Source organism: Heteronotia binoei, chromosome 1 (genome assembly GCF_032191835.1).
Source record: "Heteronotia binoei isolate CCM8104 ecotype False Entrance Well chromosome 1, APGP_CSIRO_Hbin_v1, whole genome shotgun sequence".
Lineage (NCBI taxonomy): Eukaryota > Metazoa > Chordata > Lepidosauria > Squamata > Gekkonidae > Heteronotia > Heteronotia binoei.
Genome location: NC_083223.1, coordinates 79,463,272 through 79,487,594, shown reverse-complemented (window position 1 = coordinate 79,487,594; position 24,323 = coordinate 79,463,272). Strand labels below are relative to the sequence as shown.

General features: G+C 40.3%; 1 protein-coding gene across 1 annotated transcript in view; it reads left to right on the top strand.

Moving 5' to 3' along the window:
* ME1 (malic enzyme 1) overlaps positions 1-24,323 on the top strand; it is a 213,567-nt gene that overhangs the window by 151,612 nt on the left and 37,632 nt on the right. The window contains exons 7-9 of the mRNA XM_060236575.1: positions 1,573-1,682; positions 9,831-9,928; positions 15,478-15,591. Coding sequence (XP_060092558.1) covers positions 1,573-1,682; positions 9,831-9,928; positions 15,478-15,591 — 322 coding nt within the window. The remainder of the gene's footprint in view (positions 1-1,572; positions 1,683-9,830; positions 9,929-15,477; positions 15,592-24,323) is intronic.

The following is a 24,323-nucleotide window of genomic DNA, read 5'->3' as shown; positions in this document are numbered from 1 at the left end:
CAGAGGGTCCAATTCTATGAGCCCCAAAATATGGTGCCCCTATCCTTAATTATTTCCTATGGAAGAAAGGCATTTAAAAAGGCATGCTGTCCCTTTAAATGTGATGGCCAGAAGTCCCTTGGAGTTCAATTATGCTTGTCACATCCTTGTTCCTGGCTCCACCCCCAATGTCTCCTGGCTCCGCCCCCAAAGTCCCCAGATTTTTCTTTAATTGGATTTGGCAACCCTAGTCTCCAGGTATTTTTCAACACAGACCTGGCAGCCCTATGTGGCAAGGAGTTTTTTCATACTGTCTTATAAAACAGTTTTCAGCTTCCTTGAATTTCTCTTTGTGCATTGCACTGAAATCTTGTATAAACTCCTGCCTGGATCCATAGCTTCTCCTCCTCCTGATGGGAAAGAGCTACCTGGATGATAATCCCCCCCCACACACACACAATTAACTGGAGAGGTGGCATGGCACAATGCTTTGTACATGCTGCCAGCTCACACAAGCAAAAGGCACTTCCATTCATGCTACTCTGCAATTTACATGGCATGCCCTCTCTAGCTGCATTCCCCTTGCTGCATTGCATGCTATTTCCAAGGGGTCTTAATCTGGAGAATAGCTTTTGGGGAGTGTTGGGGAGTAGTATTCTACCACAGGAGGAGGGAAGCAGGTGGACATCCACTCTTCATTCTGTCTGGCTGTGTGTGTGGAACTTGAATCTTGCTGGATGGCTGATAGATTTCAGGTCCCTGCAGGCTAATATGAAAGTAGAAGTGGGGGAGGTTCATGCTCAGGAAACTGTTTCTTGTTGGGTGAGGGGGCAGTTAATTTATCTTATGTGTTATCATGTGTTAATCTCTTTAACCCTACTGTGTCTGTCTCACTCCTTTTACATGTTACTGTAGACTTGCTCCCTGTTGTTTCCACAGATATTAATGTTAAGAAGACTACAGTAACTGGTTTAAAATTATGTCTGTTTAAAATATGCTTTTTAACATATGGAAATTCAAATACATTTGGGTTGAAAATTATTGCCAAATTACAGAGAAAATCAAGTGAAAACTGTACTCTGCATTTCAGTTGAAAGTATATCTGCTTGGATTGTATTTTGATGCTCCTTGTATGTTGATCTTTGTTCTTCCCAGTTGTTGGGATTGGAGTCAGTGCTCATTTTTTTGCCATTGGAAGGGCTCTCTCATCACTGGGAAAGAGATTATTACTAATTCTTTTGCCACTGCAGATCCTGCATTGTACCCAGAGTTCCCTGATCCCCAGGGGCAGAATTTTTAGGGGCTCAGTGGGGTGCAGTTGGGGGAAGGGAGAAGTTTCTGTTCCATTAAGAGAGCTCTGTTTATGGTACTTCTGCACTCTTTGCTCTTTGTATTATCTTTTCGCTTAAGTAGTCAGCCCAGAGCTCTTTGCTGCCCTACCATCTTACTCAGTGGAGCATTTTGTGGTGCTCTGAGCAAAAATTTGTGCGTGTGTTTGAATGTAAAAATAAATAGCATGCAACAGAAGATCAGTATCTTACGTAGTGTGATGGCATTGTTCCTTTATATGCATGTATTTTTTTGTACCTTTAGGTATGGCAGAAACTGCCTCATTCAGTTTGAGGATTTTGCCAATACAAATGCATTCCGACTCCTGGAGAAATATCGCAACAAATACTGCACTTTCAATGATGACATTCAAGGTAAGGAAATACACCTATGGGACTCGTTATGGAGAGCAAAGTGCCACTTAAGTTATATGTAAAGACAAAAATTATATTTCTCATTAGACTATTCAACAATGTTTTGAGGAACTATATGGAAGGGACCGTATGATACCATGGGTTCTAAGCATCAGATCTTTGATTTTATACTAGTGGCATTCTGTAAACTTGATACCTCAGTGATGTCAATATAGCACATTTTCTGTTAAATTCATGCTAAGAAGGCATATGTCAAGGCAGCAACTGTTAGGATTATCTTGTTAATTATATATTTTATTATTTAAAGCCGTGCTTACATGAAAACTTTGTCTGGAATTTATTTTAATTTTTAGTCCACCTTTCTCACTGCGACTCAAGGCAAAAAACACTTATGATTGAACTAATCATTCATTCAATAAATTGATCACAAAATATGATAACATTTGAATGTAGCAGCAACGATCCCTACTAAAACAAAGCTGATCAATTCATCAGCAAGTGGATTACAAAATATGATAACATTTGAGTTTAACATCAAGAGTCATAGGAAAACAGCTTAATGCAGTGATAAAGGCAGAAACTTATTAGAATTAGGGAAGGAAAGGGCTTCTTAATCACTTGCTGAGATAAATTATTTTCTGATGTAGCAGTCAGGGGCTTGTTAATTAAAACAACATAATAACAGATACACACTTGCCCAGCAGCCACTGTTGCATGTCTGTCATCTTCTTTCACCCTCTATTTGTTGGGCTTCATTCCCTTCACTGATGTCCCTCCAAACCACCAACCAGGCATCAGTGCCATTGGCTGCTGCTGTCTGCCATCAAATGACAACTCCTTGTCTCCCTTCCTGTTGGTGGGCAGTGGACCTTGAGTCTACTGCCTTGAGTCCTATTGATAAAGGCATATTATAAATGAAAATAAATAAACTAAATGCTCAAAGGAAGAACAAGGAGGAGTATGTGCAGTTTTTTTTTGTTTTGCTATTCCTATTGGCTGCTATTCGCTAAGGATGAGTGAGTTGACAGTCAGCTGGTGAAAATGGGACGTGAAAGCCAATACCTGTCTATTATGAAATAGAGGAGGAGGAGCTCCTGGCAGCCACTGCTCACCCACCTTTTATCCCTGTAAAGCAGATGTAGAGGAAGCTACTGTTGATGACAAGAGTGTGAGGTCCAGTCCTGCAGTGGAGACAGACCTCACTGTTGCATCAGAGGAAGCAGGCAATGGACATCATCTAGTGAAAGAGATGGGTACTTGGGAACTGACAGTGGGTCCTCCTGGGGCCTTGGGTTCTCATCAGTTGCCTGAGGGTGCTGACTAGGGATGGGCACAAACCGAACCACGAATTGTGATTTGAGCTAAAAATTGGTGATGGGTGGTTCATTCCAAACTGGTTCATCTGATCCTGCTGCACCTGAACATGAACATGGCCTATTTTCTTGACATGTCATTTGGTTCATGTTTCATTGTTTTTCTAGACACCCTGGTGCCGGCATGATTCCCTGGTCCCTGCACTTCTGGTCAGTTTCCAGTGAATGATTAGAAATCACAGCTCCGCTCTCCCCAGGCCCCTGTGCTTCTGGTCAGTTTCCAGTAAAACTGGCAAGAAACCCCAGCTCTTCTTTCCTGGGCCCCCTGCACTTCTGGTCCGTTTCACTGGAAGTGCAGGGTGCTGGTGAGAGCAGAGCTGCCACTTCTAGTCAATTTCCAAGCTTCTTGGGGGTGAATCCAACCAGAAGCTTCAGGGTGACTTTCTTTTCTTTCTCCAGCATGAGATCCTCCTAGGCAGGTCTGTAGCCAGAAATTTCCAGATGGGGGGGCCCACGGGAAAAAAATTTGGATGGACGGGCCCTCCTTCTGGCGGCCCTTGCTCTGGCCCTGATCTCCCCAAGCCCACTCTGGCCCCCCTCCATATGGCACCTCCCCCTCCCTCCCTCCTAACTCACCAACGTGGCGAAGCAGGGAAGAGCGGGCATCAGGGGTTCTTTCAAGACCTCCCTGCCCCCACCAGTCACGTGACCGGCGGGAAAAGCCACTCTGAGGCTGGCTTTCTGGTGCGCTCAGGACGTTCAGCACTGGGGCGTTCAGCACTTGGAGCGGCTTTTCCCGCTGGTCATGTGACCGGCGGGGGGGGGGGGGGCTTGAAAGAGCCCCTGATGCCCACTGTTCCCTGTTTCGCCGTGTTGGTGAGTTGGGATGAATGGAGGGAGGGATCATAAAGGTCTAAGGGGGGGTGGGGTGGGGGGCCGTGCCTTCCCAGCCCTCCTGTGGCTACAGGCCTGCTCCTAAGAGAACAGTTTACTGGGGGCACCTACTGGGGGGGGGGCTGGAGCTCGGCCCCCCAAAATTCAATTTGCACCAAATCTGGAAAGCAGGTAGAGGAGAGTCCGCTGAAGAGTTTGGCATCTCGAGCCCACTCAGGGGCCTTCTGCACCTTCCCAAACCAAATGAACCAACAAACCACAAATTGTTCAGGAAACTGAAAAAAACACAAACCAAACCGCTGAAACAAAATGAATCGCCATTTTTGTGTTCCATGCCCATCCCTATTGCTGACCCCAGCATTAGCTTTGGTGAGAGTGACCTGTGGTAGCAAACAAAATAAGGAAATGGAATCACAAGTTTCCGAATAACTTGAAATGTTCAATGCTCAGGCAGTTGCAGTAACAAGCTAGCTTTAATTTAATGACTGTTGGAAGATCCACAGCTTCAGATGTCTTGGACAATTTTGTTTTACAGACAGTGGAGGATTAGAGCACTTTCTGAAAATCAAGACTTTAAATTGTATGCTCAAGAACAAAATATGGGGAAGAAGACCATCATTAACTTTTTGGCAGCTCTGCATCTCCCTCAGTTATGATAGATAGGAGCACCCTAGCTGCATGGTAATAACTTCCCCGGATGTGTGTGAATGTGTGTGATTGGCTGTTCTCAGGAAGTTAAGCTTGTGAATCCTTTGGAAGTAAAAGATGCATGTGATTTTCCTGCCCATATGGTTGCAATACTGACACATATATCTTTACAGCAGGGATACTCAACAGGGAAGAGCCTCCCACATGAGTACTGTATTTGTGGAAAAAGACAGAAATATGGATGGCCAGATTATATGTAATAATGGAGATAAATAATTTGATATCCTGACTTTTTCAAAAATAACTGTAAAACCGGGGAAGGTGAATCCAGATTTGATCAGAACAGCCGTACTGGTGAAGGACTGATTAACTCTTTACTACTGTGTCATGTCTCCAATCTGAATATTGCTTTTACTCCCTTCAGAAGCCCTTTCCCCCACCCCTTGCCATGCAATGTAACTTACAATGTCATGCTAAGCAGGTCTGCTCAAAATCCTGTTCAGGTTTATTCAGTGGGAATTACTCTCAGGAAAGTTTTACTGGGATCACATCATTAGTTGGTTGTGACTTGTGCCTGATTGTTGTGGTCAGATGGTTGAAAGTTAGTGAACTGAAACCGAACCCAACAAGATGGAAGACATGCTGGTTGGGGGAGGAAGGGGGAGAGCTTGAAGAGCATTGTGCTTCCCATTTTCAGTTGTGTTCAGCTGACTCAATTAAGAGCCTAGGGATTATACTGGCACTGTTGCAGGAGAAACAAGTTAATGCAGCTGCAAAAAACACTTTCTTCCAACTCATGTCTAGCCCAGAAGATAGGCTTGACATGACTGACCTGGCCACATGGATTCATACCTTGGTAACATGGAGACTGCAGTGTGTAGGTCTCTCTTCAAAGTCAACTTGGAGACTTCAGCTGGTGCAGAATGGAACTATGCAGAGCATGCATCTTAGCCCCATTCTTCAGTCACTCCTTTGGCTGCCCATCAGTTACTGGGCTCAATTCAAGGTATTGCATGTTTATCACACCCAAAGCCCTTCATAGCCTGGGTCCATCATATCTGTGGGACTACCTCTCCCCCTGTGCTCCAGCATAGCAGCATCAATCATTTGAGTAGGGCTTTCTGCAGGTGCCAACCTGCAAATGGGAAAAATCAACAGCTGCCTATACACATGCAGTCTCTGTTGTGGCTCCCACCTTGTGGAATGGCTTGCCTGCAGAGGTGAGGAAGGCGCTAACTCTCATGGCTTTCTGCAAACTGTGCAAAGCTGAATTACTCAGGAGAGCTTTTTACACAGGTAAAAGGATGATACCGTAAAAAAAAGTTTCACAAAATGGTTTGGTAAAGGGATAAGAATTGTGGACTAGACTACTGTGTATAGTATGTGTTATCTGTTGCCATAAGTAGGATCCTGCTATGTAATCTCTGCATTGTTTAGCACAGCAGTCCCCAATCTTTATGGCACCAGGGACTGGTTTTGTGAAAGACAATTTTTCCAATGACTGTGTGTGTGTGATGGTTTCAGAATGACACAATTGTACACTTTATTTCTATTAGTTTGGTGTGGTAGTTAAGTGCGCAGACTCTTATCTGGGAGAACCGTGTTTGATTTCCCGCTCCTCCACTTGCAGCTGCTGGAATGGCGTTCAGTTAGCCATAGCTCTCGCAGAGTTGTCCTTGAAAGGACAGCTTCTATCAGAGCTCTCTCAGCCCCACCCACTTCACAGGGTGTCTGTTGTGGGGGAGGAAGGTAAAGGAGATTGTGAGCCACTCTGAGACTCTGAGATTTGGAGTGGAGGGCAGGGTATAAATCCAATGTCGTCTTATTATTATTATTATTATTACTACTACATTGTAATATATAATTAAATAATTATACAACTCGTGGCCTGGTTGCTAACAGGCCACGGACTGGTACCGGTCCACTGCCCGAGGGTTGGGGACTTCTGGTTTAGCATATCATGTTAATGCTTATGCTTTGCAGCTCTGTTTTCAAATTTCTGCAAGTCACACCTTATTACACTGTTTTTGGAAACCTTATCCCTGTTGTTTTAATTGTCTCATGTAGTGTAATCTGCCTTAAATCCCAGTGACTAGCCAACTTCAAGAGGGGATTGGATAAACATATGGAGCAGAGGTCCTTCAGTGGCTCTTAGCCGCAGCGTATTGTTAGAACTCTCTATCGGGGACAGTGATGCTCTGTATTCTTGGTGCTTGGGGCAGGGGAAACAGTGGGAGGCCTTCTAGTGTCCAAGCCCCACTGATGGACCTCCTGATGGCACCTGGGTTTTTTGCCACAGTGTGACACAGAGTGTTGGACTGGATGGGCCATTGGCCTAACCCAACATGGCTTCTCTTATGTTCTTAAAATGATATAAATTTAAAAAAATGAAATGTGAGTTCAGTAATTCTGAGAAGTGCCATGTAAAAGAAATAAAGAAAAAATGCCTGCCTATTCAATACTTAACATTTAGGATGATATGAATATGATTAATAGAGGAAGTGTTGATAGTAATAGCTTTCTCTGATCTGGTTGTGTGTTGGGGGGTAGCGGAGCTGAAATTCAGGGATAAAGTGCAGGTGGTTGATACATGGAGGCTTTCTAGGAAACTTGTTCTAATTTTCCTGCAATCTGGATGTGGCAGTCCTGTCTATTTTCTAGTGATAGCTGAGGATGGTAAATTATTTGCCCCTTCTGTTATTCATTATGCATTGAATCAGAGGGTCTGATTGTTTCTGGCTACAAGGATGTAATTACACTTTAAAGGCATGAGTAATTTTTACATGTACTATTGTTAGTCTGTTTTGTAAATACTTTCTAGAATTACTGGCTATACATTTCATTTCTTCTACAAAGACCAACAGTCAGCTGAATAGAGAGACAAATAGTGAGGACTGTTACTATTTTTACTGACTCTCACAATGCTTGTTGACAAGCTTTCTTGCATGTGATCCATGGGATCTGATGTTAAGAAAGGAACTTGAAAAGAAAGCTGACTGCTTTAGGGTTATAATAATGAAAATTACTATGAATAGATAGCATAATTAAGTCATCTGGATTCTATATATCTCAGTAGAAGTTTTATTATGCATGATTCATTCCTTGGCTTGTTTGCTGAATTTGTTTTCAGTTTCTCAGACTCTTGTCTCATAACTTATTTTCAGTATTTCCTACATCTGTCTTTCAAAATCTGATAATTGACAATAATAATCACTTGCACTAACAGTTTATGTATTAACCAGTTGAAGATGGGTAGCCATGTCAGTCTGTCTGTAGCAGTAGAAAAAAGCAAGAGTCCAGGGACACAGTGGGAGGGCTTCTAGAGTCCTGGCACCACTGATGGACTTCCTGATGGCACTTGGTTTATTTGGCCACTGTGTGACACAGAGTGTTGGACTGGATGGGCCATTGGCCTGATCCAACATGGCTTCTCTTATGTTCTTAAAGACTAACAAGATATGTGGCAAAGTATGAGCTTTTGTGATGAAAGCTTACACCCTGTCATGTGTTTTGTTAGTCTTTAAGGTGCTACTGGACTCTTACTATTTTCTACTGTAATAGACGGTTGAATGTATTGTATTGACAGTGAAATAGTAAAAGCTGGTAGATTGCAGTTGTTAAAGTACTGATGTTCAGAGCACATCCAATTATTTCTTTAACTGCTTTAGAATGAGCAGTTGTAGGGATGCCATCCTCCAGGTGGTACCTGGGAACCCCTGGAATTGCAGCTAATCTCTAGACTACAGAGATCAGTTCCCCTGGAGAAGATAGATGATTTGGAGGGTGGACTCTGTGGCAGTGTACCCCACTGAGGCCCCATTCTCCTAGGGCCCCATCCCCAGATCTCCAGGAATTTCCCAACCTGGATTTGATAATCCCAACCACTGCCAGGGAGAACCTGGCAACCCTAAACAATTGGAGGATTCCTGCTTTGTGGGAACTGCACTTCAGTAATAAAAAGTTGGGCTTTCATCTACCAGATATGATGGTATCTCTCTAATGTTGTCAAATGGACCATAAGACCTTTATATTCTGCTTTCTCTTTCCCCTGTGCAGAAGAATGAATGGGATGATTGAATGGGAAGAAGCTGTGTAGGGGTATAAGATGACACGGTTTTTTGGAGAGAGCTTATTTTAAGGGCATTTGTATTAAATTACAAATTATTTCATCCTTTAATTCTTCTCAAAACAGTGTTCTCCCCATTGTTTTTATAATGAGATATTGTTTTACAGCGTAGCTGAAGTTATTTTATGAGTTTGATTATACTGAAGCTATTACTTGAGTAGTTTCCAGTTATATTTCCAGTATATTTACCCCCTAACATTCTTTATATTCCATTATGTTCACAAAGGTAATATTTTCCTACACAGTAGGCACTGAATCAACACTTCAATGCCAATACAGTAATTCCATCGCCTTTGTAAGATTCCTGCATGTATCATACCCAAAGGAAACTTCTTCTGATTTCAACAGATGTGCTATTGAAATGTATAAAACAGGTCTTTAAAAAAAGAGACTAATATAGAACATATACTCTCAGACTGTTATTACACTGAAGGATTACTGCATTTAATAAGCTTCAAAATAAAAATTGTAAGCATTTATTGTTTTAAAGTACTTCATAGCCAATAATATTGGGTGTTCTCGAGTTTAGTTTTAGTAAGGTTTGGCATAATGTCCTTCTTCCTTTGCTCTTTTAATTCTTTTTAAAATTCGTAAAACACGGAAAGCTCATTTTGCTACAAAGCATCAGAATGTTCTCATACTGGATAAGTGAATGAAAGGCTGGGTCCACAGGAGTTCTTGCACGGACAGCGTCTTTCCTTTTTCTTGAGGGGTTCCTAATATCCTTGGATTTCATCTTCACCCGCCCCCTTCTCAAGAACGCTACACTTCACACAGCTCCTGAGTATTCACTGACCCTCAGAGGGGACTTTTAGGAGGGTACAGTTGCTGCAGTAAGAAGGAGATTACACAAAAGCCCTCCTGTGCCCTATATGTTTCCTATTACTTCTGTGCCCTATATATGTCTTAAAATGATGGGGAGTGTTTGTGGGGTGTGCAATATCGTCAGTGTCTTAAAATGATGGGGAGTGTTTGTGGGATGTGGAATATGGGCAGTGTCTTAAAATTATGGGGAGTGCAGTATGTATTGCAGTTCAATAGCAAAGCTACTAAGGAAAGTTAAAAATAAAATTTACATAGGAATGGTGTAGGATCAGCATTTTGGTTCCTTTCTTCTGAAAGCACAAATGTATTTCAGTGCTCATCAGCTTTCTTTTTGTATTTCAGGAACAGCTTCTGTGGCTGTTGCAGGTCTATTTGCAGCTCTTCGCATCACTGGCAACAAACTGTCAGATCACAAAATATTGTTCCAGGGAGCGGGAGAGGTGAAGTATTCAAATTCATTGATTATGAAATTACTTTCCTTCATCTTATTTTATATTTGAAGTATTTGGCCAGTATGTGAAGCCCAAATTATACTGTCTATACATTTCCTTGCACATTAACTACTGATAAACTGTTCATTTCTTGATTATTTCCCCAAGGATCTCTGGGGCCTGGGGATGTATATTGCTGATGCTGCTCCATTTTTTTTCATCACAACACTGTTGTGATTGAAAATAAAGAAGTACAAGTCTGGGAGAGAGTGACTGGTCATCCAGTAAACTTCATGGCTCAAATTCTGGTCTTGTCGTTCATGAGCAGCACTCTATAAACACTCTACCATAAAAGGCTATTCAGTAGCAAATCTTTATTTTCATCAAAATTAATTTTAATATTTAAATCCATGGTTTCAGTTTACATTTTAAACTAGCTCTACTTAAGCTCTTGCTGTTTCATAGTCATTTACACTGTATCCCAGTGTAACTGCCCTCTACAGCCATAAAATTTCACATGAGCCTACAATACAAGTGGGAGGAACAGTAATTGATGTATTTTTTCATAGAAGCTGAGAACAAATTAAAGTGTCCAGGACACTCAAGGGGCATGATTGAATTGTGCTGTAGAGGTAGGCTTGCCAATCCCCAGGTCCCAGTGGGGATTCTTCCGCTTTCCCAGGCTCCTTCCCACCCCTAGTCAGCTGGCCGGTAGGGGGAAACCCCGCCCCCACAGTCACCATGTGACTTTCCACCTCCAGAGGCTTCAGTCTCCGATTGGAAAGGCTTCTTCTTGGGATGGTGTGTCTGTGTTACTTTGAAGAAATTGGCAGCAACTCATGAGTAGAGATGCCAATCTCTCGCTTCAGAGTCGCCAGAAACGAGGGGAAGGGAAGGAAATGTCTGCTGGGCACTTCATTATTCCCTATGTGGAGATCAATTCTCATAGGGTATAATAGGGAATTGATCTGGAGGTATTGGGGGCTCTGGGGGGGCTGTTTTTTGAGGTAGAGGCACCAAATTTTCACTATAGCATCTAGTGCCTCTCCCCAAAATACTCCCCAAGTTTCAAAACGATTGGACCAGGGGGTCCAACTCTATGAGCCCCAAAAGAAGGTGCCCCATCCTTTATTATTTCCTATGGAAGGAAGGCATTTAAAAAGATGTGCTGTCCCTTTAAATGTGATGGCTAGAACTCCCTTGGAGTTCAGTTATGCTTGCCAGACCCTTGCTCCTGGCTCCGCCCCAATGTATCCTGGCTCCACCCCCAAAGTCCCCAGATATTTCTTGAATTGGACTTGGCAACCCTATGTAGAGGGCAGAGGTTCACACTTATAAAGTAAATAAAAGATTGTTTTCCTGCCATCCCCTGCCTATGCATGGGTTATAAGGGGGAATGGGGGGTATGTTTGTGCTCCTTGATAGCCTCCTCCATTCAGTGCTCTTTCTATGTGCACTGGGGAAAGCTCGATAGTGATACAGGTACAGGAAAGTGCACACCAGGCCTCAGATTCAGTGGGAACTCACAGGAGCACAGCTCCTGAACCTTTCTGAGTTCCCCCTCCTCCTTCTGAGAGTTCCACCTCCTTGTCCATTAAATAGAAAGTGCAGCTGCATAACAATCCCTGGATGAGCTCCACCACCTATTTTTCTACAAAATGACCCCTGGTGCACACCGACCTGCCAGTTCTGCTGATATTCTGGTGAGCTATAGCTTCTGTAGGCCAAGTTAGAATGGAATGGAATGTTGTATATATTCTGTCTCATAGAGATAATAGTCATTTCAACTCATTCTTTTTCACATCCTGGCCCCCATCCCTCTGAGTAGACATCTGTAAAAACCCCCCACAGAGTTATTTATGCTGGCTGTTAAATGATACTGCTGTGTTCCAGAAGTTATAGAAGGGTTGCCTGGTCTGAGCAAAATATGGTTTCTTTCATTTCCAATCATGCAGTTGCACTAGTTCTATCAACTTTCCCAATTTCAGTATTTGCCATATTTTTGTTATCCATTTTTAAATATTTAACAAATTTCAAAATTTCCAGTCATGAGCAATAATAATTCTTGTGAATATAATCATGTTATCCATTGATCTATGTTTTGCTTACTTATTAAGCCCAACAAACAAACCTTAGGGTCTCTAGGCAATTAAAAACCTGTTATTCTATAAATTTTATCAAGCACTTTAATCCAAAAATTCTTAATTATGTCACAGCTCTACTACATGTGCTTGTAGTTAATTAACTCACTACCACATTCTAAACAATGACAAGAATTAGATTTACAAAATCTTATTTAACCTATTGATCTATTAGGTGTAAGATGCTAATGATAAATTACTTTATAATAATTTTCTCTTAACCTAACACAAAGTGCAGTTGTTGATCCTGATGTAAAAACTTGTTGCCATTTGTCATCTGTCATAATTCCTGTTATAAATCGCCTGTATCTACAAAATAATGAAAGCATTTTATAGATGCATTTTATCAACCAACTCAGAAAAGAAAAGACAGCTTCCATCCTTTACTATATGTATAAACGTAATGCAACTCCTGTTTATCCACTTCATGATTACATAATTTTAAATGTATTCTTATATATAAAGGATTGGAGAAGAGGACTTAACTTAGATCTTAATATACCCTGTATTCGTACAGACTCTTCAATAAAAGGGTTAGCATAAGACACAACCTTTTTTATTACTTTATTCTTACTTCATCCAGATACCTAGCTATTGAACAGGAGTACTAGCACATTTCTGCCTATATAAAGCACTGATCATCTTTTATTTGAGACCGTATCTTAATTAAATTAGATCAGTTTTAGACAACTAATAATTTCCCATGTTCATCAAAACTTTCTAAAACTTCAGGAATAGAAATCATTGGGTCTCTAACAGTTAACAAAACGCCATCTGCATATGGACTAATTTTATATTCTCTACCAGCAATTTTCAGGTATTTTTAAATTTTTCTATATCATTTCAGCTAATGATTCTATAGTTATTGCAAATAATAGTACACAGGGAGAATGTTTCTGCCTAGTACCTCGTTGTAACAATATAGGGTTGGAGATATAGCCATTAATCTGCAGCAGAGATGTTTCCAACGCTCTAAACACCACTACATTCTAGGGAATTGCATTTTCATTCTAAAATCATCTGACTGGAGAGCACGAGGCAGGAAAGCTTGTTCTGGTAGTGAGCTGGACTCAATGAAGTATCCTCAGCTAGTGACTGGCTGTGTTAAACCTATTTAACCCTGCTAAAAAGACAAAACTATACATTACATGGGAGATCCATGAGTGGATCTCCTGATGTTTTCTTTTTTTTAATGAAATGCAATATTTTAGGGATACCAATTGTTTCAAACAGGAACTGCAGGAGAAAGGCAATTTAGATCATAAAAATTGTTCTTGAGAAAGGTTAAGCCCACTCCCCCATACACGGACACACACTGCAAACTGGCAGATCTTACTACTACATTTCATTTTTAAAAAGTAAACATTAATGGAGTCAATCACAGATCTTCCACCCAGTTTGGCCCTGCTGTTTGATTCCTGACTGCTGTTTCAGCCAACAACTTTCTTGGCTGCAGCTCTACTGGAAATATTTCCCAAGTATTACAGAAAGGTTTAGGGCAAAAGAATTGGTGCATGATGTGTTCCATGTCTGTCATGAGAGTGTCAGAGTTGAAAAGTACAAAGTTGTACAAGAATAGTAGCAGAACATTTAACCAGAAGACTCAAAAGGAAGTCATAAGGTCAATATCAGCATTTGTTTTAAGGTTATATAAGAAATATAAAAGGACAATAGTGACAAATGCTGTTGGAACTGATATACTGTTTGAGCTTTATCTGGCAAAAGGAGCCCTTATAAATCTGAAGTGGAAATTCGTAGTGAATTTAGGCTAAAACCACTCCCTTATGCAGCAAATTCTGCTATAAGCTAGAGTGGCAGAAGAAGGGGACACATTCTGATTTGATGCTCAATATACTCATTCATCAAGCAGCTCCATCCTATTCTTGATGTCTTTTCAAACATATCTTTGCCACAGACTTTTGTTTCTTTCATTTCCATGTCGTATGTTTAGTAGGTGTACTCATAGTATAAATTTAAATGTACACATGCAGGAAACATAGAGTATGAATTTGGCCTTTATTGTAATAGATATTTATATTGTGGTTAAAACACTTATAGCCCACACTCTCAGCTTCCAACAATCACAGTCGAAACAGTTAGAAACTGTGCAATAACAGACCAAAAAGTAAACCAAACTGCAACATAAAAGCCAGTCATCCAGCGATCCAAATTAAATAAAGCAGCATAATCTAAAAATCATAGCATTTCTTAAAGGCCAAGACCAAAACAATACCACCTCTCCTCTGGATAAGGAAAACATAAGATGGTGAGCAAGGTTTTTTTTTTTTTTTTGATCCTTGGTCTGTCTGGTCATATTTAGTTGGTTGATCAAATATTTTAGAGAAGTTTGGGATAAACTTTCTGAAACACTGTCCACTTTATCTTTGGCTAGCGAACAGGATTCTGGAGAGCAATTTTTTTGATCCAGTTTGCAGAAATTATTTAAGAATGTGAGGTAGATGCTCTGATGAAGGGCAGATTATTTGGAAAATCTATGCATTCTGAGACTGCACATATGTGTGTGCTTCTGGGAAGTATGTGTTGAATTAGTACTTCTGGGGAAAAGTTTGTAGTCTCACATTTAATATCAAAATAATATCTTGTATATTTTGAGGGAGATGAGACTGAAACAATGACTATGCTGAAGTATTACTAGATGAGTGTTAAGTATTTGCACTGTTCATTGAAGTTAGGAGAAGAATAGTAGAAATGTAAAATTTGGCTACAGGTAATCAAATTGTTTTGACTCGAAAACTCTAGCTGTGTCATCTAATTTTATGCCACAGGGTAGCCAAGCTTTGGAATAAAATTCGCAGACATATCAAAATCACAGCAGTGTGGGGACCACGGTAGTAGCTGACATAGCAATTGAGATTATACTTTCACTGTGCACACCACTGTGGGCAGTACTCTGTGAACAATCTGACTTAAAATATTTAATTCCCACTTTCTTCTGATTTCCTTGAGTGTGACATATATGAAAACATCTCACAGTGAAAGCTCTGAGTGGCACTGGGCCTGAGGGAAGAGTGGAAGAGGCTTAATCAAATTAGTTATAATAACAAGGCCTGCTGCAATATTAGCTCTCTGTCCTTAAGCCATTCTCCCTGTGACACAGTATAAACATTTAGTTGAAGTAAGGCAGGGGAGAGGAACTTCAAATCGTACAACTGGTTGCATATAAGACTATTGTAGATGGGAAGATCCTGCGAACTGTACTGACAAAATCCTTGTGCAAACATCACGACTTTCATGCTATTCTAGCCCTTTTCAGTACAATATTGTAAGTAATCAATAATATTAGTTATTTCACCTGCAGCAATCCTTTGTAATTGTGAATTGATATCAAAAGGGGCATAACCCTTATTATTTGACTTGTTTATATACTCAATTATTTCTCTCCCCCTTCTCATTAAGGCAGCTCTGGGGATAGCCAGCCTTGCTGCCATGGCTATGGAAAAGGAAGGGACACCGAAAGAGGAAGCCATTAAAAAGATATGGATGGTGGATTCTAAAGGATTAATAGTGAAGGTAATGCAGATTTATTCTCACTGTAGCAGTACACATTTAACACATTTTGTTTGTTGTTGTGCAACAAAGGATTGAAGCAAAATATATTAGTTGCAGTCTTGCATCCAGTTACATATGCATAGGATACACTGTCTTTTTTTAAAATAATACTTAGATGTGTAAGATTTGGATGCCAGTAAAGCTGTCATTGAAATTGGTGACTGATGGTAGTGGAGTGATTGTAAATAATCAATTCCCTTTTAAGAATTATGGTCCCTGTTGGATAAATTCACTGCTTGCACTTTTTACATTCTTTGGACTTAAAAAAAAACAGTTATTTAAAACAAAGAATAGAGAGAGAGTTAGATAAGATGGTGGAAGACATGCTGTTCTCCATAAGACAGCTCTCGGAAGGAGTGAGGATTTAGAAGGAGAAAACAGCATGAAGAGGAGGCAATCCAATTTCAATCCCTTGCCATGACTTTTGGGATTTTAAAATATAGTAGGAATCCTGATCACAGATCATTATATCTAGTGTGGCCTGAAAATAAATGCTTAACGTACCAACACTGCAATTCAAGTGTGTTAAATGCTACAGATTATTTATAGGCTATTTGCTTAAAGGAAAAAGAAATACTGATATAAAACTTAATTTCCTGTTGGTTTTCCTTCATTTATACCAGACTTCTTTATGAACTTCGGCTGTATTGCCTTAAATAATTCTATTGCATAGCGATAATAATTCTATTGCATAGCCGCCCTGAGCCATTCGTGGGAAGGGCGGTATATAAATCTCGAATAAATAAATAAATAAATAAATAAATAAATAGGAGACTTGTCCTACATGTTGTGGTTTGCCATGATATCAGTGGTGGTTAGAAATTCAAAGCTGCTAAGAGACTTCGTCATTCATTCTTACCTCATTTCTTCCATAGGCCAGAATCCGTTAAGAAATGAATACATCAAGTGCCAAAATAAAGAAAGCAATATGTTTTTAAAAGATGATAATTTATTTAATAGTGTTGAATTACTTAAAATTAACCCTCCCAAATTAGGGTAATTCATTTCACTCTCAACATACTGCTTGCATTCAGAATTTTTATGATGTTTTAGTGAACTGCAAGAAAAACTTGGATGTGTTAATGAATCCTCACACTTTGTTAAGTATCATTCATGCAATCAGCTGGCTTTTTCCAGTGACCCATATGTAGAGAATGCAAGTCACTCACCAGGGGGTTCCATCATAATAACTACTGAGTGGGACTTGAGATGTGGTATACTTTCATACAACACTATCAAGTTGGAGGCTACTGAAGAACCATGACTAAATATTGGCTTCATATAGTTATAATGTTGGCTTCACATGGTTATTACAAACACGAAAGCTCACACCCTGAATAAAACTTCATTGGTTTTAAAGGTGCCTTTGGGCTCTAACTTTGTTCTAGTTGAGGGCTAGACAAACTTGTTTAACAAAAGAGCCACACAGTATAAATGTCAGATGTTTGAGAGCCGCAAGACAGAAAGGGAGGGAGGGAGGAAAAATGGAAAGAAAGGTGGAAAGAAAGCAAATAGATGAGGGGAGGGAGGAGGGTGGGAAGAAGTGGAAAGAAAGCAACTTTAAATTTAAATGCATTCTCCAAATTGCCAGCTGGCTTGGCTTGGAGAAGTGATTTGAAGAGACAAATGCCTTCTCTAAGTTAATTGGCTGACGGGTCAGTGGGGGCTTTGAGAGCCACACAATATATGCAAAAGAGCCACATGTCGCTCCCGAGCCACAGTTTGGCCACTCCTGTTCTAGTGCCTCATCACTGTATAGTTGTGGCCAGGGCTTTTTTTGTAGAAAATCCCCAGCAGGAATTAATATGCATATTAGGCCACACCCCCTGATGCCAAGTCAGCCAGAACTGTGTTTCTGTGTTTTCCTGCTAAAAAAAAAAGCCCTGGTTGTGGCTAGTTTAATATAATTCAGTATGAATTAACTTTTAAAGAACATAACATTGGCCAAGCAGTTTCTCAGGACCACAGAACTGCAGGCATGTAAGGCAGAGATGTTCTGCCAGGCACTTGGTTGAGGACAGTGATGATGTTCCATCTCTCTGTATAAAGAAGTATTTCCTTTTGTCCATCCTGAATCTACTGCCCATCAGCTTTGGAACTAGATCTCCATGTGGCCATCCATTCACATCAGGGAGGGAGCAGGGAAGAATTCTTCTGAATAAGAGTTCTTCTGAATAAGCTCATGAGTGAACATCAAGTTATTTGTATTTTCTGTTATGAATATGATATATAATTAATAAAATATCTTGTGATGTTTATTAGTTGTATAGGGAAGCAGTTTAGATCATGAAAACAAGTTAACTCTTCCTCCCACAGGTGTCATTAATGAAAAATAGAAACATCAGGAAATACAGTCATAGATCTCTTTACCCCATCTAGTTTGGCTGTTAGTCTCACATTGTGTTGCTAGTGATGGGTTGGGAAATTTCTGAGGACGGAGGTGGAGCCTAGGGAGGACAGGTTTTGGGACAGGGAAGGGACCTCATAAAGTCTACCCTCCCAAACAGCTATTTCCTCCAAGGGAACTGATATTTGGAATCTGGAGATGTCTAGGAGGTTAGCAATCCTAGTCTCACAATAACCTTCTGAGTTAGACTAGGCCAAATTAGTGACTTGTGCAAGAGAACCTATACAACAGGTATACTGCCTTGCAGGCTCTGAGTATCAGATGCCAGAGGTCAGACAAGGCAGGGTTGTTTGGTTCAAGGTGAGGGGTCCAAAGGTTAGTGGTTCGGTCCAAGGTCAGTGTGCCCAGAAGTCAGGCAAAGCAGAGTTGTTCAGTCCAACATCAGAAGTCCAGAAGCTAGGCAAGGCTTAGTGTCAACCTAATCAAGGCTTATGAATTATACACTTAGTTGGTTTTAGAAATGTAAGGATTAAGTCCACTGGGACCAGGAATAACTAATCATTTGTAAAAGACTACAGTAACAGTTTGCTGCGGAAGGGAAGGCAACAGAAAATATATGAAAGTGGCGTCAAGTGAAGTAATTCAAAAGCCTTGATTGCAAGCCATAATTTGAAAAAGACAACATGAAAAGTTCACATTCCTTCATCTCTTATCTTGGAGATCTGGCAAGATCAGAACTACCAAAATACTGTATTTATTTATGGCCTTTATTCATAACAGATACACTTGATTGTGATATTTTGTGAGCTATGTACAAGCTCCTTTGGTATATGTATTTTATTAACCCTTAGGTTTGGAAAAACTTCTTGATTGTACTTGTTGATCAGCCTTAGGTTGGGAAATCTTGTTGATTGTTCTTATTTATTAGGGATGGGCACAGACTCGAACAAAATCTGACCCGGACTTTACCTTGTTCAAGGTTTGGAGAGGTCGGTTCGAAAGGCACATGTTTGGACCAGGAAGTCTCCAAACTTTCTGCCCGGTTCGGAACATCTTGTTCACTCTTCGCAAAGAAATTCCACCCATGGAGTTTCACGCTGAAAAGTGGGTTTGGGTGGGATATTTCCAGCCATTGAGGGACCAATAGTGACAGTCTAACTATGGGAGTTTGTTATCGCCCACCAAATCAAAAGAGAGAGGACGATTATAATATGATGGAAGGCTTAAAGACAGCGGCTAAACGTAAAAACTGTGTCGTAATAGGTGATTTTAACTACCCGCAGATTGATTGGGTCAATATGTGTTCTGGTCGAGAGAAAGAGATTGAGTTTCTTGATGCTGTCAATGACTGTGCTATGGAGCAGATGGTCTCAGAAGCTACCAGGGGTGGGGTGATCCTGGATTTGGTCCTAAGTAATGCCCAAGACTTGGTGAGAGATGTAAAAGTGATTGCACCGCTTGGGAGCAGTGACCATAATGTTATTGATTTCACCATTTGTATAAATAGGGAGTTTGTATAAATAGGGAGTTGCCCAAAAAGACCGCCACAACCACGTTTAACTTTAAAAGGGGTAAATACACTGAGATGAGGAGGCATGTGAGGAGGAAACTGAAAGGAAAGGTAAATACGGTCAAAACCCTTGGGGAAGCTTGGAGACTATTTAAAAATATAATCCTAGAAGCTCAGATAAAATACATACCACAAGTTAGGAAAGGCACAAACAGGCATAAGAAAAGGCCTGCATGGTTAACAAACAAAATAATGGAAGCTGTAAAAAATAAGAAGGACTCCTTTAAGCGGTGGAAAACCAATCCAAGTGAGATTAGTAAAAGGGAACACAGGCTGTGGCAAATCAAATGCAAGACTGTGATCAGGCAGGCAAAAAGGGACTATGAACAGCATATTGCAAAAAACATAAAGACCAACAATAAAAATTTCTTCAAATATATTAGAAGTAGGAAACCAGCCAGGGAGGCAGTGGGGCCCTTGGATGACCATGGGGTAAAAGGATTACTGAAGGAGGATAGGGAAGTGACTGAGAAGCTGAATGAATTTTTTGCCTCCGTCTTTACTGTGGAAGATGAGAACTTTTTGCCCGCCCCAGAACCACTAATTTTGGAAGGGGTGTTGAAAGTCCTGAGTCAGATTGAGGTGACAAAAGAGGAGGTCCTACAACTGATAGACAAATTAAAAACTAATAAGTCACCAGGTCCGGATGGCATACATCCGAGAGTTCTGAAGGAACTCAAAGTTGAACTTGTGGATCTTCTAACAAAAATCTGTAATCTTTCATTGAAATCTGCCTCCGTTCCTGAGGACTGGAAGGTAGTAAATGTCACCCCCCATCTTTAAAAAGGGTTCCAGAGGAGATCCGGGAAATTACAGGCCAGTCAGTCTGACTTCAATACCGGAAAAGTTGGTAGAAACCATTATCAAGGACAGAATGAGTAGGCACATTGATGAACACGTGTTATTGAGGAAGACTCAGCATGGGTTCTGTAAGGGAAGATCTTGCCTCACTAACCTGTTACATTTCTTTGAGGGGGTGAACAAACATGTGGACAAAGGAGACCCGATAGATGTTGTTTACCTTGACTTCCAGAAAGCTTTCGATAAAGTTCCTCATCAAAGGCTCCTTAGAAAGCTTGAGAGTCATGGAGTAAAAGGACAGGTCCTCTTGTGGATCAAAAACTGGCTGAGACATCCAGAAAAGGAAGTAGCATTATTCTTTGCAGATGCAGAGAAAGCATTTGACAATTTAAACTGGGACTTTATGTTTGCAGTAATGGATAAGATGGAGCTTGGAGAAAGCTTTATAAGAATGATAAAAGCAATATATTCTGAACAAAGGGCAAGGTTGTGTGTGAATGCAGATCTTACAGAAGAAATGAAAATCAGCAAAGGTACTAGACAAGGTTGCCCGCTTTCACCATTGTTGTTCATAATGACTCTTGAAATTTTATTGATGCAGATTCAAGAAGAAAAAGATCTAGAAGGATTACAAATAAAAGGCTATACCTACAAGTACAGAGCATTGCTGATGATATAATGTTTATAAATGAAAACCCCATACAAGTTACACCTTTGTTATTAATGAAAATACAAGAGTTTGGGGAGTTGGCGGGACTTTACATAAATAAAGAAAAATCTAAAATTTTGTGTAAGAATATGCAGATAAATAGACAACAAGAATTACAAAGACTAACGGGCTGTGAAGTTACCTCTAAGGTAAAGTACCTAGGGGTAGAGATAACAATGAAAAATATTGATTTGTTTAAGAATAATTATGAGAAGTTATGGCGTAGAATAGAGGAAGATGTGCTAAAATGGAATAAGCTCAATTTGTCATTGCTGGGCAGAATAGCTGCAATAAAAATGAATATTCTACCAAGGATAATGTATCTGTTTCAAACTATTCCCATTGTGAAAGATGCTAAACAGTTCGATAAATGGCGAAGGAAAATTTCAGAATGTGTGTGGGCTGGGAAGAAACCAAGGGTTAAAATGAAAATCTTGACAGATGCAAAAGAGAGAGGTGGATTCCAATTACCAGATTTGAAATTGTATCATGAAGCAGTTTGTTTAGTATGGATGAAAGAATGGATAACGTTGTTAAATAAAAAAACTTTTAATGTTGGAAGGCCATGGAAAAAAATTTGGCTGGCATTCATACTTATACTATGGAAAAAAGAAGATGGATGGCCTTTTCTCTCACCATTATATAAGAAGTAATCTACTAAATGTATGGATAAAGTACAAGAAATATGGTGATGAGAGGAGACCTTTGTGGATAGTGCCAGCTGAAGTGATAAAGATAACGGCTAAAACAGCCAAAGAAAAACGGCTATCATACAATCAGCTACTAAAAATACAAAGTGGAAAAATAGAACTGAAAACTGCAGAAGAACTGAGTTACAAGTATGATTGGTTTCAAATGCAACAAATAAAAAGTTTGGTGGAGAATGATATCAAAACTGAAGGAATAAGGAAGGAGCAAACAGAAATGGAAAGAGTTCTGCTTGGAGATAATGAGAAATTAATTTCAAAAGTATACAAATTACTTTTACAATGGTCTACAGAAGATGAAGTAGTGAAATCTCAGATGATAAAATGGGCAATTAATGTAAACAAAGAAATAAAGATGGAATCTTGGGAATATTTGTGGAAAAATTCTATGAAACTCGCAACATGTCATAGTATTAAAGAAAACTGTTTTAAGATGATGTATAGATGGTATATGACTCCAAAAAAATTAGCAAAGATGAACAACAAGATGCCAGATAGGTGTTGGAAATGTAAAAAGCATGAAGGTTCTTTCTACCATATGTGGTGGACTTGTGAAAGGGCTAAAATGTTTTGGCAAATGATTCAGCAAGAGATTTCTAAGATTTTGGGATATGAATTTAATAAAGTGGCAGAGACTTTTCTGCTGGGATTACAAATGGAAAAATTTCCAAAAGAAGACAGAACTTTAATATGGTACTTGCTCTCAGCTGCTAGGACATTGTATGCGCAGCTGTGGAAGCAAGAAAAAATACCAGAGAAATGGGATTGGATTACAAAAGTTGTGTCATGGAGTGAAATGGACAAATTAACAAGAAAATTAAGAGACTATGATTTGGAACTTTTTAAGTTGGAGTGGAAGAAATTCGGAAGATACGTAGAAAAAGAGTGGAAAATAAATGGACATTGGGTAATGTTTGATAATGATTAAGGTTTTTAAAATAAGAATATAACTGTTGGTTGTTGTTGTTTTTTCTTTAATAGTTAAGTGTACCTTTAATATTTGTTTCCTTTAAGTAAATAACACTGGCGGGGGTCAAGTAACGGGGGGAGGGTAGGGGGAAAAGTAAGATATGGGGTAGAAAGTTTTTTCTTTTACTTTAAGTTTTTATAAGTTGTAGAGATAGTTTTGCTACCATATGTTACTAATAAAATTGTTTATTACAAAAAAAAAACTGGCTGAGTAATAGGAAGCAGAGAGTGAGTATAAATGGGCAGTCTTCACAGTGGAGGACGGTAAGCAGTGGGGTGCCGCAGGGCTCGGTATTGGGTCCCATGCTCCTTAACTTGTTCATAAATGATTTAGAGTTGGGAGTGAGCAGTGAAGTGGCCAAGTTTGCGGATGACACTAAATTATTCAGGGTGGTGAGAACCAGAGAGGATTGTGAGGAACTCCAAAGGGATCTGTTGAGGCTGGGTGAGTGGGCGTCAACATGGCAGATGCGGTTCAATGTGGCCAAGTGCAAAGTAATGCACATTGGGGCCAAGAATCCCAGCTACAAATACGAGTTGATGAGGTGTGAACTGGCAGAGACTGACCAAGAGAGAGATCTTGGGGTTGTGGTAGATAACTCACTGAAAATGTAAAGACAGTGTGCGTTTGCAATAAAAAAGGCCAATGCCATGCTGGGAATTATTAGGAAGGGAATTGAAAACAAATCAGCTAGTATCATAATGCCCCTGTATAAATCGATGGTGCGGTCTCATTTGGAGTACTGTGTGCAGTTCTGGTCGCCGCACCTCAAAAAGGATATTATAGCATTGGAGAAAGTCCAGAAAAGGGCAACTAGAATGATTAAAGGGCTGGAACACTTTCCCTATGAAGAAAGGTTAAAACGCTTGGGGCTCTTTAGCTTGGAGAAACGTCGACTGCGGGGTGACATGATAGAGGTTTACAAGATAATGCATGGGATGGAGAAAGTAGAGAAAGAAGTACTTTTCTCCCTTTCTCACAATACAAGAACACGTGGGCATTCGATGAAATTGCTGAGCAGACAGGTTAAAACGGATAAAAGGAAGTACTTCTTCACCCAAAGGGTGATTAACATGTGGAATTCACTGCCACAGGAGGTGGTGGCGGCCACAAGCATAGCCACCTTCAAGAGGGGTTTAGATAAAAATATGGAGCAGAGGTCCATCAGTGGCTATTAGCCACAGTGTGTGTGTGTGTGTGTGTGTGTGTGTATATAAATTTTTTGCCACTGTGTGACACAGAGTGTTGGACTGGATGGGCCATTGGCCTAATCTAACATGGCTTCTCTTATGTTCTTATGTCTAAAGCTGACAGGCAAGCCTGATTTCCAATGACAGGCATCGATCTGACTTCCTCAGGATTGGGGGGGGGGGGTGTATATAATCACTGGAGCACATTCCTGTCCTCTGTCTGCATCTGGTTTTTGCAAGGCTTGGACTGGGGGGGGGGGCGGGAATTACTGGGGTGGGTGGAGAAACCTGTTGAATCTCCTGGCTTCTATACAAACTGTCAGAGTAAAAGCATCACCTCTCTCTTTATTCTCCTTTCCTTGCATTCAGAGCTACATTTCCTTCCCCCCGCCCCGCCTT